Source organism: Psammomys obesus, unplaced genomic scaffold (genome assembly GCF_907164565.1).
Source record: "Psammomys obesus unplaced genomic scaffold, mPsaObe1.curated_primary_1811, whole genome shotgun sequence".
Classification (NCBI taxonomy): Eukaryota; Metazoa; Chordata; class Mammalia; order Rodentia; family Muridae; genus Psammomys; species Psammomys obesus.
The window spans coordinates 659,221-674,633 of NW_026594014.1; the positions used below are offsets into that span (position 1 = coordinate 659,221).

Here is a 15,413-nt window from a genome sequence, read left to right on the forward strand (position 1 = left end):
AGGGATGAATCCAGGAGTGGCTGCCTCTGCTCCCTGGAGAACGCAGCAGGGAACTTGGCAGACACAGCCTTTACATAGGATTTCTAGCCAGGGCTTTCCAGAATGAGGATAGGTGGTTCTCAAGTCCTGAGCTTGGGGAGCTCAGAGATTGGTGGGTTTTTGTGGGAAGCTCAGGGATTGGTGTTTTGTTTTTCTCTCCAGACTTTTCACCTCAAATTACCGAAATCTGGGATGGGTCCTATTGAGGGGCTGGAGATGACTTTTGTGGTAGTTACAGGCGCCTGGGGGAGGGGCTGGGTTGCTGGAGCTTCCTCAGGAAAGGGTCTGGCTACTTTCCTGCCTTGAGGGTTTACAGTCTGTGTACATACAAAGTTTAGGGGTTGAGGATGAGTCCAGGACAGTAGGCTGAAGCAGGAAAGGTCACCATGGACAGCTCCTGCCGAGGCAGTGTGGCTGCTCTGATGGGAGCAGCCTGGGGCTGGGCAGTGGCCGCTCACGGCCGAAAGCTTTTACAGCGCACTGCTCAGGTCTGCGAGAGGCGGGCAGCAGAGGAGGGTCTACACTTTGTTTTGGTTTTGGTTTGATTTTCCAGACGGGGTTTCCCTGTGGAGCCCTGGCTGTCCTGGAACTCACTCTGTAGACCACGCTGGCCTGGATCTCAAGAAAGCCGCCCGCCTCTGCGTCCGGAGTGCTGGGATTAAAGGCGCGAGCCACCACCGCCCAGCTGTGTGTTCTTAAAGACGTTATTTTAGATGGTGTGTGCTCGTGGGCGCTCCCACCAGTGTGCAGCGCCGAGGGCAGAAGAGGGCGCTGAAATCACATGCCTCCGCTGCGGGGACCGGACCTTACGCTGCCGATCCATCGAGACCCCTGGCTGATCCCACAGACGCACGGACTGAGCATCTGTGGCTGAATGCACTAGCTTTACACGCGCCACGCGGGCACACTAACGGCCCGCTGCGTCACACAGCAGCTCCAAACGTCGTCGGCGTGCCCTCTCTCTCCCCAGGGCTCGAACCCGAAATCTCAGCGCCGTTCGCGGGACGCTCCCGCTACAGCCGCTCCGGGCCCCAGCGCGCAGGCGCCACGCCGCGGCCCGGCCCGCCCCCTCCACGTGCGGCGCACACCTCGCGCCGCTCGGCCGCGCTCGCCTCGCGCCTCCTTCCCTCCCTCCGCCCGCCCCCTACGGCGCCTGCTTCCTATTGGCCGACCGCTTCGTCGCTCGGCCTGCAGCCCGGCGGGCCTCCACCAGCCCGGAAGTCCCGCCCCGCGCGCGGTCCTCCGGCCTTCTGAAAGGCTTGGCGACCTGTCTGTCGGCGAGGCCGGGCCCAAGTCGGCGGCTGGGGGCCCGCGGTCGCTGAGCGGCCCGGGCTGGCGGCGGTTTCCGGTTCAGCGCGGCTGGCGGGCGGGCGGCCCGGAGCGGCGGCGGCGGGCCCCCGACAGACAATGAGGGCGGCGGGGCGGCGCTGAGCGGCGGCGGCGGGAGCGACGCGGGCCCGGGGGCGGGGCGGGCGCCAGCCATGGACAATCAGGTGAGAAGCCTCCGCCTGGGACCGGCCTCCCGCTGCCTTGCGCGGCGCTGCGGCCGGCCCTGCGCGCACACGGCGCGGCGCGCGCCCGATGCGCTCGCGCCCGGCCGGATGGATTCCCCCCTCCTCCCACCGCGACCCCGGGGCGCCCTTCCCCCAGCGCCATCTCGGGACGCCCCGCCCCCACCGCGACCCCACGCGCCCCTCCCCCATCGCGACCCCAGGTCTGGTGCTGAACTCCCTGGGGTGCATCTCAGTACCCCAGTGCCACCCGCTCCACCCTGGGGAACCCTTTGCCAGCGTAGCGCATCCACACCGCCACAGCATCCTGGGGGACACAGCCTGGCCCAGAGGCTCCGGAGAGTCCCCTTAGGACCCCAGTGCAATCCTTGGGCACCACTCAGGACCCCAGGGCTTCAGTACCTTCGGAAGTCCATCTCGTTCCGGAGGTCCCCGGAGGCACCGTTTAGGACCCCAGTGCGCACACAGACTGCTGAGGTGCCTCTCAGGATTCAGGGCTTCAGCACCCTGGGCGTCAGTCACAGCCTGTTCTTTAGGGATGCCCCCTGGAGCCTTGGTGTTACCCTAGCCCCGGAGGGGCCCCCGGCCTGGTCCCCAGTTCTCCAGGAGGACCTTTGGAACCCCATAGCCACCAACAGCACCTCAGGATCCTATTCTGGCCCAGGATTTCCTGGGGAATCCTTTAGAAACCCAGTCCATAAATGGAACCCTGGGCCACCCGTTGGAATTGCAGAGGCACCCAGCATAGCTGAGAATCCCAAATGGACTCATCCCAACTGGATCCAAATCTAGTCAGACTCCCTTCAGAACTCCAGAACTCTCACAGCCCCTGGCTCCCTTGTCTGGCCCAGAACTCTTGGAAACATGTCTCAGAAGTTCAGTGGGACTTGAAGCCCCTGTGGTCCCCACATGGCTCATTATCTGTGGAATCTCCATGTAGAGTCCCATTGCCAGCTCCAGGGACTTCAGGTTGGCCTTCTTCATACCCCCGTTGATGCCACACACTACCCCAAATCTGGCCTGAGCCTGTCTCCTTGGAGGGATTCCTTGCTGGACCCATGAACCCAAGTCTCCCCAAACTCCAGGAACTTCCAACCAGGTACTTGTGTACTGGTCGGCTTCAGCTCTGTTTTGAATGTTCCCTGCCACAACCCCACCCGATCTGCATCAAAGGTGAGCACTTCAGGCCGCTTCCCCAGCCCCTGCCGAGCCTGTCCCCTGTCCTCTGCCCCTTCCCCACGTGAGCAGCTGGGTCTCGCACTCAGTGTTCCCGGACCCTTCTGCCTCTGGGAACTTAATTCTGCTGTGAGACCTTTACCCTGGGCCACAGTCTTCAGCCCCCTTTGAGCTACCCTACTGCCCGCTCTCTGTGCCCAGGGCCGGAGGGTGTCACTGCCTTTCAGATCCAGACCAAGGGCAGTTTCTGACTTGGTACCCCAGAAGCCCTTCACAGTCCTGAGACTCAGTTTTGTGCTTTGGCCAGCTTTGCACCTGGAATGCTGATCAATGACTCCAGCTGTAATCCTAGGCGAGCCCTCTTACTCCATGGGCCGACTGATTTCAGCTGGCTTCACTGCAGCCAGTCCTCAGAACCTTCATCCCTTCCCCTCTGTCCCTGCTCCCTCTTCTCCTCATGCTCCCATTGTTTCCCAGCCTCACCTAGCCTCAGGTGGATCCCCCAGATCCTCATTGGCAGTCCCCTGCCACTTGGAAACCAACCAGCCCTGTCAGTGTTGTAAAGCCTTGTGGCTCCTGTGCCCATGTCACCCAGCTCTATACCGTATACTCACCTCCCCGTCTTCTTCAGATTACCCTCACCCGGGGTCATATCTTCCCCCTTCCCTTCCTGGGAAGGTGTGTGGCTGTAGGGTTGACAGCTAATGGCTTTCTCTGCTGTTGGTGAGGGCAGCTTGGGGCATCCCTGACTGCTGTCACCATGGAGGCAGCTTTGTCTGGTTTGGCCATTTGGCTGTGTAGTTTTAGGCGTATGGGCAAGGAACCTTCCTGTGTGTCTCACTGTCCGTGACCTAGGATCATTGGGGCAGGCAGCTGGTGGCATTGCTCTTGTTCGTTGTGTGCCTGGCTTTCTGCTACTGATCATTGTGGTTTGCAAGCCTGCATGCTACCTGGGCTTTTCCTTGATTGAACCAAACAAAAATTCCTTAAGTGCAGGGCATGGTCCTCACCAGAGTCCCCAGAGATTGGAGGCCATTCCCTTTGTGGTGTGCTGGGTGGCTGTCACTTCATGGCTGGGGTGCTGAGGAAAGGTGGCAGTTGCAGTCAGGAAAGGGGTTAGAAAAGGCTCCTCTCAAGTGACAGATTCCTAAGAGCTACTGGAGCTCAGCTGTGACTGTGGCTGCTTTTAGGTTTCAGCCAAGTAGCATGAAAAGCATTAGGTCACAGGAGCCACCTGTTAAATGCTGGGCAGCCGTTGTGACTGAGTACCTGGCCACTCCAGAAGCTCACAGATAGGAGCCTGCCACCAGAAGTGCACCAGTCTGCGAGTGTGGTCTGCCTTTCCTTCCCTGCCAGCTCAGGAGAACCCCAGCAGCTGCCCTGCTTGCAACTGTGAGACCTCTGTGGGGAGTGGAGGCCTGTCACCCAGGGATGTGATTGTCCTCAAGGGACTGTACATGCAATCGGTAGAATCTGAGCCTCCATCTACCCACAGGGTTGCCATGAATCCTCTGTGCCTTACTGGGTAGCAGTGGTCTTGAGCTTGGGGTGCTGGCCCTGCATCCTTCCTTCTTTGTCTCCATCCTGGTCTAGCATTCTTCTATGACTGCAAGGCTGGTGCAGAGGCCAGCACAGAAATGGGAGTTTGCTTTTTGCTCTGGCCTTCCCGTTTTCCTTATGTGCAGGAAGGCCAAGAAAGTGTCTCAGGTATCCCCGCCATGCCCACCCCACCCCCTCAGTTCCATGCTGTCTGTTATATTGGATTTCCATGCTGAGCAGGGACTTGCCCAGGATTGCTGCTCACTTTGGGAAGGGATGAGATGGAATTGGCTTGTTGGGGTACAATGCTGGAAAGATGAGAAGGGTCTGAAAGCCCAGTGGAGCTCTCCAGCAAACCACTAGGGAGGGTATCCTGACTCCCAAAGAACCTGGGAGCCCCTTCTCCTTAGCCCTGGCCTGACCCAGAAGGGTTGCAGCGTGGGCACAGCCGTTTGGGACTGCTGCAATCTGGGAATGGAGATTTGGCTCAGGTGTCCGGCCTGGGGCAGCCAGGACCAGTGTGGATTCTTTTCTGATGTCCTGAGTGTTCTGCCTCCCCACAGGACTGGCAGGGAGGCTGTGGGCAAAGCACTGGAGTTGGAGCCGAGTCCCTGCTCCTCTGCAGCTAGCCTCAGGCTTTCTCACTCTGCTCTGCTGCCCTGCTTGACAGGGCCTAGGTGCCTGGGGCCTGGACAGGGGATGCCGACAGTTGAAGTGTGCCCAGGGCTGTTGTCCACATCCCTTGGAGACACATGATGGCTCTCCTGTTGTATGGACACCCCACAGTCTGTCTTCTGTGCCTGCCATATCTGCGTGGATGGCACACCTGTCTCTTCCCTTTGCTTTGAGCACTGTGCCCTGTCAAGGAAGAAGATGGCTGGGGCCAGAAAGGAGGTGACAGTGGTTGGAGGACTGGGCCCCAGGGTACCTGTGCTGTTATTTTTTGTTTTCTCCAGACTGGTCTTGCCTTTTGCCTGGTGCCAGACTTTTTAGTGGACTGTCTTGGGGTGTGCCATGCTTCCGCAGGAGCGCTGTGTGGGACTAGAGGGGCAGTTCTAGAGAGCTCAGTTGACTTAGTCTTGTCTCACCAGTGGTCTCTTGGGTCCTGGCATCTTCACCATCAGTGTGTGTGAACCTTGCTGTGGAGGCGAACCTGATATTTTTCTTAGTGAAGGGGAGGGCCAGATGCATGCCAAGGTATGGGCTGCAGGAGCCAGATGACAGTGTAATTAATACTTTGGGCTTTTGTGTAGATTCCCAGAGGAAAGGGCATCTGTTACAGAGAATTCCCACCAGAAAATTAGGTGAAAGCCTATAGGGAAGCTGACAGCTAATACCTACCTCCTGGGCCCAAGCTTTGACTGGGTATTTGGGGGTGGGGCAGGAGGAGTGGGTGATAGACGGATGGGTGGGTGGGATGGATTGATTGATGTGTGGGGTGGATGGCTGCATTGGTGCGTGGATAGGATGGATTGATGGGTACGTGGGTTGATGGGTGTGTGAGTGCAAGGTGGGTGGATAAGGGTGTGAAGGTGAATCTGGAGGCTGTGGGTTGGGGCGTTCTACCCTTTGCCCCTCCACACCCAGACAGAGTAGGCTCCCTCAGGAAGGGCCTGTGAGATGCCCATGTGCCGTTGGGCTTGCTGGATTGGGACTCTGGGTCTTAGGGCCCTTTGCCAGTTGGCCTGGCAGCATGACGCCTCCTGCTTGAACTTAACTGTCTCCAGATGGCAGTCTGAGGCTTCGGGGCGCTGTGCCCCTTGGCTTCTGATCCCGAGTAGCAGGATGGGTGACACTTCTGGGGCAGGCCCTGGCTGCTCACCTCTCCATAGGGCTTTCCTTGGAGTCCAGGCAACAAGGTCACTTGTAGCTCCCAATTCTGGGGTTGTGCAGAGGCCTCTGTGCAACAAGTGGTCATGGTGCTGGGAGGACCTTTGCTGCGCAAGGAGGAATGAGATGAGCTGTGTTGGTTATGGGGTTGTCTCTCCACCCGAGTGCTGCTTGGCATCGGCACCACTCCTGGAGGACCAGCTGGTGGCTTTGCTTAGGTGTGCTGGTTCTGGTGGTCACAGGGATCCGGGTAGAGAGCAAAGAGGGACCTGTGCACAGCACCTGGGTGGCTGGCGCTCAGCTGCTGCCTTGAGCTGCTGCAGCTTCAAGTTCCTCTCCCATGTTGGTGGCACAGACCCTGTGCTGTCCCACCACCACGGCCTTTTCTAGAAGATCCTGGCTCCCCTGGGTGTGGGTCTCTCCTTGGGGTTTAGCACAGGAAGGACGGAGATGATTAGGTCTGGAGGACTTGGACACTGCCGGTCCAAACTGTGGTACCCTTAGCTGAGGATGTTGTGGCCCCAGTTGGCACTGGCCCCTTGGGCATCAGGGTCGCCAGCCAGTGCTTTGGGCACAGGCTGCCACTGCCTCGAAATCTCCTGTTTACTTTGGCTTGTGCCTCGAAGTTTTGGCGCCTGTGCCCCAGCTCTGATGGAGCTGTGGTCATTCGTTCTTTTGCAATAGCCACTGGGCTGCCTGTGCTGCGGTCCAAGTGGGAACCCCGTGTCATCAATACAGGCAGGCAGCCCAGGGCTCGGCTGGTGAGTTGTAGGCTGCAGGGAGAGAGCCCCACAGCAGACAGGAACTAAAAAGAAGTGGCTCAGGGGAGTAAGGTCACCAGTGTTTAGGAGTCTCAGAAGCCTCCAACCAACACTGGCTCTGCTGATCCTGACCACTGAGGTATCTGCACTCAGGTACAGCTGGTTTCTCCTGTCAGGTCTTTTTTTCCTTTCTCCAGCTTCTCCCTGACTTCTTTCCGTTTGTGGTCGAGCAGGTCTTTTAGATTTCCTTGCCATTACCCACTCACAGTCCACTATCACACCCCCTGTGCCCCTCTGGTTGCCTCTCTTGCCAGTCGTTTGGTAGACCTAGAGCCATGGAGCTCTTCCTAGGAACTCAAAGGATGCTTTTCCTGGCAGAGCTCTGAGTACACAGATGCTAGAGGGGTTATATGGTCAGGTGTGGTGAGAGGAGTGGGGGATGCAGGTGGGACCTCTGGGGTCAGGCACCTGGATATTGCAGAGGCCCGTGTGTGGGAGTTTGTGGCGGACAGCCTGAGCCTTCTGCCTGATTGTCTTGCTTGTCTGGGCAGGACACTTAGCAATCCGGTGTGGTCTCCGCTGCTGTCATAACTGTTTCAGATAGTCAGGCCCTTTCCATCAAGCGTGTGTGGTGGGGTCAAACCTGAGAATTCTAGCACTCAGGAAGCAGAGGGGTAGAGAGGCCCAACTGGGCTGCATGGTGACATCTTGTCTTTTGAAGAAGCAGGTGGGTGGGCTAGGGGTGAGCATGGTGGCACACACCTTATGTCTCAGCACTGAATTCAATGATAGTCTGGTTTACAGAGCTATAGGCTGGCCAGGGTGACATAGTGAGACTCTGACTCAAAAGTAAATGTCTAGGGAGGGCCTGGTGGAGTAGCTCAGTGATACAGTGCTTGCCCAGCATGCATTAAGGCCCTCAGTTCAATCCACAGTAACAGAGAGGGAGGGAGTATTAATTAGCTCTTTTTGGGCTGCCTTGCACACATGAGGACCTGGGTGCCTAGAAGCCATGTGGGAAAGCTGGGTGTGGTGCGTGCTTGTGATCCCAGCCTTGTGGAGGTAGAGACAAGCAGCCCCTGGGGCTCCACGGCCAGCCCCTCTATCCTAATTGGTGTGCTCCAGGCCTGGGAAGACTGTCTGAAAGAGAGTGGACCTGGGGCTGGAGAATTGGCTAGGTTGTTAAGAGGCTTGCCACTGCTGCAGAGGAGTTCCCAGCATGAACACCTGTAACACAGTTCTAGGGGACCCGCTTCCCTCTTCTGATGTCCCCTCACTCTCCACCCCGGCACCCGCGTAGCAGATACACAGACAAACATGTAAATAAAGTAAAAACAAATTGGAAAAAAGGAAAGTGAATGGTATTCCTGAGAGTGACACTCAAAGCTGTCCTCTGTCTCTGTGCACACACAACACATTAAAATATCCGTAAAAAGGCCGGGAGATGGCTCCGTGGCTAAAGCACCCACTGTGCAAGTGTGAAGGCAGAGCAGAGCGCTTTGGGCTGGCGGGCCAGCACTGAGGAGGCAGAGGTCCTGGTGGCCGGTTCTGGTTACTGCTACTGGGGTAAATGTGCCCAAAGCTTGGTTTGGCTTACATGTCCCATTCACTGCCCATCACAGTCAGGTGCTCCCTATGGCTTCCTTTGTTCTGCTTTTTAATACATCCCAGGGTCACCTGCCAGAGGTAGCATAGTCCATGGGGGCTGGGCCCCGCCATATCAGTCATTAATCAAGGACACACACGACAGACGGATCTGACGTCTCAGCTGAAGTTCCCTGTCCAGATGACTCTGGCTTGTGTCAGGCTGACCAAAACTAAGCAGCACCTGGGCAAGCTGGTGACCTGGACGAGCCTGACGAGCATGCTCTGGGCTTGGATAAAAGGCCAGTCATCCTTATGTAAGGTAGAGAGTGCTGGGGGAGGAACTTGGGGCCTGCATGAGCCACACACACATGTACACAGCGTGTTCAGAGAGGATTTTATAGAGTGCAGGCATTCTGGTTGGTCCCCTTCCCAAGGTGGGCCCACTTTGTGCTGGGAGTCCCTTGGAGTTTAGTGGCTCTGTGTTTAGTTTGGGGCTGGCCTGAGTCATCTGGGGTTTCAGGGTACAGTGTCAAGACGCTTGCAGGGGGGAGGCTGAGCATGCTCCCTCAAGGAGCTGCTGTGGCTAGAGTCCCTCACCAGCAGGCTTCCTAGTTGTGCCCTCTGAGGTCTCAGGCTCCATGTTGAGGTGAACAGCGGGGGTCATGATGGTTCCCATAGAGAACAGAGGCTGGGAGAGGGCCGGGGAAAACTGCCCTGTGGAGGGGACCATCAAATCCTCAGTGATGAATTGACTGGGGTGTCCAGGGGGCAGCATGGGGATGAAGGGGCCCACAGACACTGTTGCTGCTGGGAGGAGCCAGGACCTGAGCCCTCTTTGCACATGCTGGGGGGTGTGGGGATGTGCAACCAGCACTGACAGTGTCCTGGAGGCCAGGGCACAGGACAGCAGTGAGTGGCTCTGCCTCCATGCTGACTAGGTCCTGCCTCTCTCTCTTCCCCCTCAGTGCACTGTCCAGGTGAAGTTAGAGCTGGGGCACCGAGCCCAGCTGCGTAAGAAGCCCACCACTGAGGGCTTCACCCATGACTGGATGGTCTTCGTGCGTGGCCCTGAGCAGTGTGACATCCAACACTTCGTGGAGAAGGTCATCTTCCGGCTGCATGACAGCTTCCCCAAACCCAAGCGTGGTGAGTGCCCTTTCCTGCAGTGGCTCCTGTGAGCTTGGAGGTGATAGCTAGTGGCTCTGTCCCACCCGTTCATCGGAACTGGCTGAGGACAGTGGGTGCTAGAGTAGTCAGGAAGCATCCTGGGTCAGAAGCAGTTAGGGTGATGGTTTAAGAACTCTCTGAGTAGTTTACTGGGTATACATACCACTGTAAGGGCAGGCTGCATGCCTAACACAAAATGAACTCAGCAGAACTTTTGGAGGTTTGTGTTTTTGTTCATGTTTTTTGTTTTCTGTCTCACAGTGCTTTGTCTGGGCTTTTTTACCCCTTTGTAAATCTTTAGCTTATATGTTAGACATGCGATTTCTATGTGTGTGACTTGTGTGTCTCAGCATCTGTATTTGTTTCTTATGCTTTCTCTTTGGCTCTTTTTTCCCCCCTGCTTGTTTTGTTCTATTCTGGTTTGTTTTTGTTTTATCTTATATTATCATTATTATTTTTAGATGCTTGTTTGAAATCTAATGAGAGAGAAAAGATGTGGACTTGGGTGGGCAGGGAAGTGGAGAGGACCTGGGAGGATCTGGGAAAGGGAAAACTAGTCAGAATATACTGTGTGAAAGAAAATATTTTCAGTTAAAAAAAGGAATTCATACTATTTAGTGTAGAAAGATTATGGGGGCTCCTTTCACTACTGGCCTTGCGTATGTATCTCTTTTCTGGGTTCCATATTCTCAAGGCTGTAACATGTGGTTCCCATCGCTATCCCCACACTTCCCCATCTTCCTGAGGGGCAGCTTCCCTGAGGGACAGAGGTTGGTGGGGTTTGTGATCAGAGGTGCCTTTCTGTGGAATGGACTCCTAGCAGGCGTTGGCAGATGGTCTCTGCTAAGGGCTGCACAGGCTGGTTCGGCTTCTTCACTGTTTAGTTTCAGTCTGATTCAGAGCTGGGCAAGCACTGGAGTCCATAGCAGTTTTCTTCTGTGTTGTGCTGCTGCTGAAACACAGGCTTTTATACATGTTAGCTGAGTACTTGGAGCTAGGTCACACCCCAATTCTGAAGATGATGTGTTCTGGGCCTGGGCTCCACCACTGACCACTCCCACTGGGGCATTCTGGCCAGGGGCTCGACTCTTGAGCCTTGCCCTCAACCACTCCCTGGGGCTCTGCTCCAGGGCTTCAACCCCTGGTCCACCACCTCACCTCTCATAGGGGGACCCTGGGCAGTAGACTGCCCTGATCATGTCCCTAGCCCCTTGCTGGGGATTCTAGGCAGGGCCTTCACCCGATCATGTTCCTAGCCCCTCACTTCGGGGTCACCTACAGTAAGTAGCTTCCTGAGGGTGTGGTGCTGCAGTGACACTTTCCTGCGGTGAAGCTCCAGGTGGGAGAGCTGTTGTTGGACTGTTAACTGCTCTATCCTGTGTGTCCTGGAGCCCATGGATATTGACCCTGGGCCTGCAGTCGGTGAAAGTTAAGCTTGAGCCAGGAAGTGAGAGTTCCTGGCTCGAGAAATATTAAAAGAATACATGGGGATATGGGGCTGCTCTAGACTGTCCACAGCAAGTCACTATGATTTGCCTTGTGCTCTAACAGAGACTTGTTTTTGCTAGCTGCAGGTCATTTCTGTGAGTGTGTGATGTTTGGAATTCTGGGAACTTTTCAGAGGGTATATTAATGCTAGAGCGCTGATAGGTTGGTGGTTGGTGGTCATTCAGGAGGGTTGATTGCAGTTTGTTAGTCATTGTACTCAAAGAAGGAAGAAGGAAGAAATTAGATTCAGGGCTCTCTCTCTCTCTCTCTCTCTCTCTCTCTCTCCCCCCTCCCTCTGTCCTTCTTTCTGTACTGATAGGTGGTGAAATGGGTCTAGCGGATAAAGGATGGGAAAAAGAAGAACCCACAGAATAGCAAAGACAAGCTACCGGGCCAAGCACACCCCCACAGTTCGTTCGTTCGTTCGTTCGTTCGTTCATTCATTCATTCATTCATTCATTCATTCATTCATTCATTTATACATCCTGACCACATTTTCCCTTCTCTCCTCTCACTCTCTCCCCCTTTCCTCCCCTCTTCATCTTCTTCCTGTATCTCCTTCTCCTTGTTTCACTTCAGAAAAAGGCAGGCCTCCCGCTGACATCAACCAGTGCTGGCAGAGGAAGTTGTTACCGTAGGACCAGGTTCCTCCTCCTCTTCTGTTAGACTAGATGAGGTAGCCCAGTAGGAGGAAAGGGTTCTAAAGGCAGGCAGCAGAGGCAAAGACAGCCCCTGCTCCCACTGTTAGGACTTCCACAAGAAGACCAAGCTACACACCTGTAACATACGTGCTGGGGCCCTAGGTCAGACCCATGCAGGTTCCCTGGTTGGTGCTTCAGTCTCTGGGAGCTCCTATGGGCCCAAGTTTAGTTAATTCTGTGGGTTTTCTTGTGTCCTTGACCCCTCTGGCTCCTGCAGTTTTTCTTCCGTTCTTTTGCAAGATTCCTCAAGCTCTGCCTAAGGTTTGGCTGTGGGCTTCTGCGTCTGTTTCCATCAGTTCCTGGGTGAAGCCTCTCTGGTGATAATTGGGCTATGCCCCACTCTATGAGTACAGCAGAATATCATTAAGAATTATTTCATTGACTTTGTTGTTGTTGCAGTTGTGTTTGGTTCTGTCCTAGGTCTCTGGGTTATCCAGCCTCTGGTTCCTGGCACAGGAACCAAGCAGTCCAAGCATTGTCAGGGTTGGGCTCCCTCTCAGGCATGGGTCCTAAACTGGCCACTCCCACAGTTCCCGCACCACTTCACAAGGTTGGTGTTCTATTCAAGGCTCTTCCTCACTTTCTCTTCTATCAGGTTTAGTGTATCTGGTTTTATGTTGAGATCTTTGATCCATTTGGACTTGAGTTTTGTGCAGGGTGATAAATATGAATCTATTTGCATTTTTCTGCATGTAGACATCCAGTTAGAGCCCTACCATTTGTTGTAAATGCTTTACTTTTTTCCATTGTATAATTTTGGCTCTTTGTCAAAAATTAAGTGTCCATAGGTGTGTGGGTTTGCTTGGGTCTTCAATTTGACTCCAGTGATCAACTTGTTTGCATTTATGCCAGTACTATGCAGTTTTTATTACTATAGCTCTGTAACACAGCTTGAAATCAGGGGTGATGATACCTTTAGAAGTTCTTTTATTGTTTTAGCTATCCTGGTTTTTTTGTTTTTTTTTTTTTTGGGGGGGGTTTTCATATGAAGTTGAGTGTTGTTTTTTCAAGGTCTGAAAAGAATTGTGTTGGAATTTTGATTGGGATTGCATTGAATCTGTAGATTGCTTTTGGTAAGATGGCCGCTTTTAATATGTTAATCCTACTGATCCATGAGCGTGGGTCTTTTCATCCTCTGATATATTCTCTAATTTCTTTCTTCAAAGACTTGAAGTTCTTGTCATGTAGGTCTTTCACTTGCTTCGTTAGAGTTACCCCAAGATATTTTATATTTTAAATATTTTATTTATTTATTATTTATATAGTATTCAGCCTGCATATGTGCCTACATGCCAGAAGAGGGTCCATATCTCACTGCAGATGGTTGTGAGCCACCATGTGGTTGCTGGGAACTGATCTCAGGACCTTTGGAAGAACAGCCAGTGCTCCTATTCTCTGAGCCATCTCTCCAGCCCTATATTATTTATGGCTATTGTGAAGGGTGTTTTCATATTTCTTTCTCAGCCCACTTATCATTTGTCTATAGGAGGGCTACTGATTTTCTTTTTTGAGTTAATTTTGTATCTAGCCACTTCACTGAAGGTGTTTATTAGTTGTAGGAGCTCCTTGGTTGAGTTTTTTAGAGTCACTTTATATATACTGTCATATCATGTGGGAATAGCAGTATTTTGACTTCTCCTTTCCAATTTGTATCCCCCTGATCTCCTTTAGTCGGCTATCTGAAACTTCAAGTGCTGTACTGAATAGGTATGGAGACATTGGACAGCCTTGTCTTGCCCTAATGTTAGTGGAATTGCTTTGAGTTTCTCTCCATGGCGGAGCACTTTAAGGGCATCACTGTCTTTTGTGTATGTGCATGTATGTGTGTGTGTTTTTTCTGTTTTATTATTTTTCCCTTTGTGCTTTCCATCCTAATTTCCTCCTTTCTAAGTGCTCATCTTCTTTATTTCTACATGCCTTCCTTCTTCTTTTTCTTCAACCACCTATCCATTGATCTCTTTACCCATTTATCCACTCCCCTTCCATATACCAGCACATTCATCACCAGTCCACCTGTCCCCACCACGCAGCTGTCTGTTCATCTACCTACCCGTCCACCTCCCAGGGCTCCCTCAGTACTTTCTCTTCTATCTTAGAGCATGGCGGGTGTGGCTGCCACAGTAGGTGTGGAGGTGTCTGGCAGGTCCTGTCTCTTGATGACCTTCACAGGTGAGCAGCTCAGAGGTGCAGGGCACTTGTCTGCCTGTGCAAGGAGGTCAGCTGTCTGCAGTGGTGCGTTCCTGCAGTCTCTGTGGGATCGTGTGTTGATGGCCAGCCTGGACTGCTTGGTGAGACCCTATGTAGCCACCCTGGGCTGCCTGAAAGCCATGGTCCTGCCTTGGTGCTGAGTGCTGAGCTCACACAGGCTTGCTTTGTCTGTTGTGGCTGTGGCACTGCAGAGACCGGAAGCCTTCTCCAGGTGTTTGCTAAGTCCACGTGGCTTTTTCCTCCTGTTGGCTTTGGCCCAGTGTGTGACACCTACTGAGGTGACTGAGGACTTGTGGCAGGACTTGTCTCCCCTAGAGCCTCCACAACCCTCTCATGGGAACTACTCTTCACCCCACCAAATTTCTGCACTAATGTGCCTTCCACTCTAGGGTGTGGGGGTGAGCAGTGAGTTTGATTGCACTGATTGCAGCTCTGACTGTGAATCTGACTCAGGGTGGGGGTCAGCTGGTTGCTCTCTGGGCCCCACCTCAGAGTTAGTCTAAGGAGAGCACTTGAGTCATTGTAAGGTCAAGTGACAGAGTTTTTCCATCATTTGTGGTTAACTTAGACTCCTGAATGCTGGGATTTCAGGGGCCCCACCTCCTGTGGTCTTGGCTTGTTCTTTTCCCTTGCTGTGTTTCTCTGTCCCCTCTTTATCCTGTTGAGTTTGTGGTGTGTTGCAACTGCCCCAGGCCTCCTTCAGAGGATGGTCCTCTGTGCCCTCCCTTTCTGCACCCCTCCCCTCTGTTCTCCCTCCTCTCCCCTGACCCTCTGCACCCCTCCCTCTCTGAGACCTCTTCAGGTGTTAATGAGGAGGTGGTTCCTAAGCAACCTCTGTAAAAGGCTACTGCTCTGCAGTCACACTGCTGCTGATAATAGTTGACCACATTAGGCTTTCATTGGTTGCATGTGTTTCTTGAGGCAGAACCTTAAGCATAGGTAGGCCTTGATACAGCAAAGGATGAGCTGGAACTCTTGACCCTTCTGCCTTTCCTCTGCTTCTGCAATGCTGTGGTGACAGGTGTACCAAGCGTACACATCCACACGGATGGAGCCCAGGACTCTGTACACCTTGGATAAAGACTAGCAAGCCACAGCCTGGCCTGTTTATGTTTGTTGAGACAGGGTGTCACTACATAGCCCAGCTTGGCTTCAAATTTTGTGGTAGTCAACATGAGCCACCACTGCCTAGCTCATGATTTGCCTAAGTTTATTCAAAGCTTGCATTCAGTTTGTAGCTGAAAATGACCTTGGACTTGAACTCCTAACCCTCCTTTTCTGCTTCTGGAATGCTCTGATGGCAGGTATGCAGTTGTATGCCACCATACCTAGTGAAAGCCATCTGTGGTGTTCATTTTGTGTGTGTGTGTGTGTGTGTGTGTGTGTGTGTGTGTGTGTGTGTGTGT

The 15,413-nt window shown here is 53.7% G+C and overlaps 1 protein-coding gene across 2 annotated transcripts in view; it reads left to right on the forward strand.

Annotated features, from left to right (window-relative positions):
- Positions 1 to 1,394: 1,394 nt before the first annotated feature.
- Mllt1 (MLLT1 super elongation complex subunit) overlaps positions 1,395 to 15,413 on the forward strand; it is a 45,866-nt gene continuing 31,847 nt past the window's right edge. Inside the window, exons 1-2 of one of the 2 annotated variants that reach the window (XM_055617762.1) lie at positions 1,395 to 1,532; positions 9,409 to 9,589. In XM_055617762.1, the coding sequence (XP_055473737.1) occupies positions 1,521 to 1,532; positions 9,409 to 9,589 (193 nt within the window). In that variant the 5' untranslated portion in view covers positions 1,395 to 1,520. The remainder of the gene's footprint in view (positions 1,533 to 9,408; positions 9,590 to 15,413) is intronic. The other variant, XM_055617761.1, reaches the window with a different exon arrangement.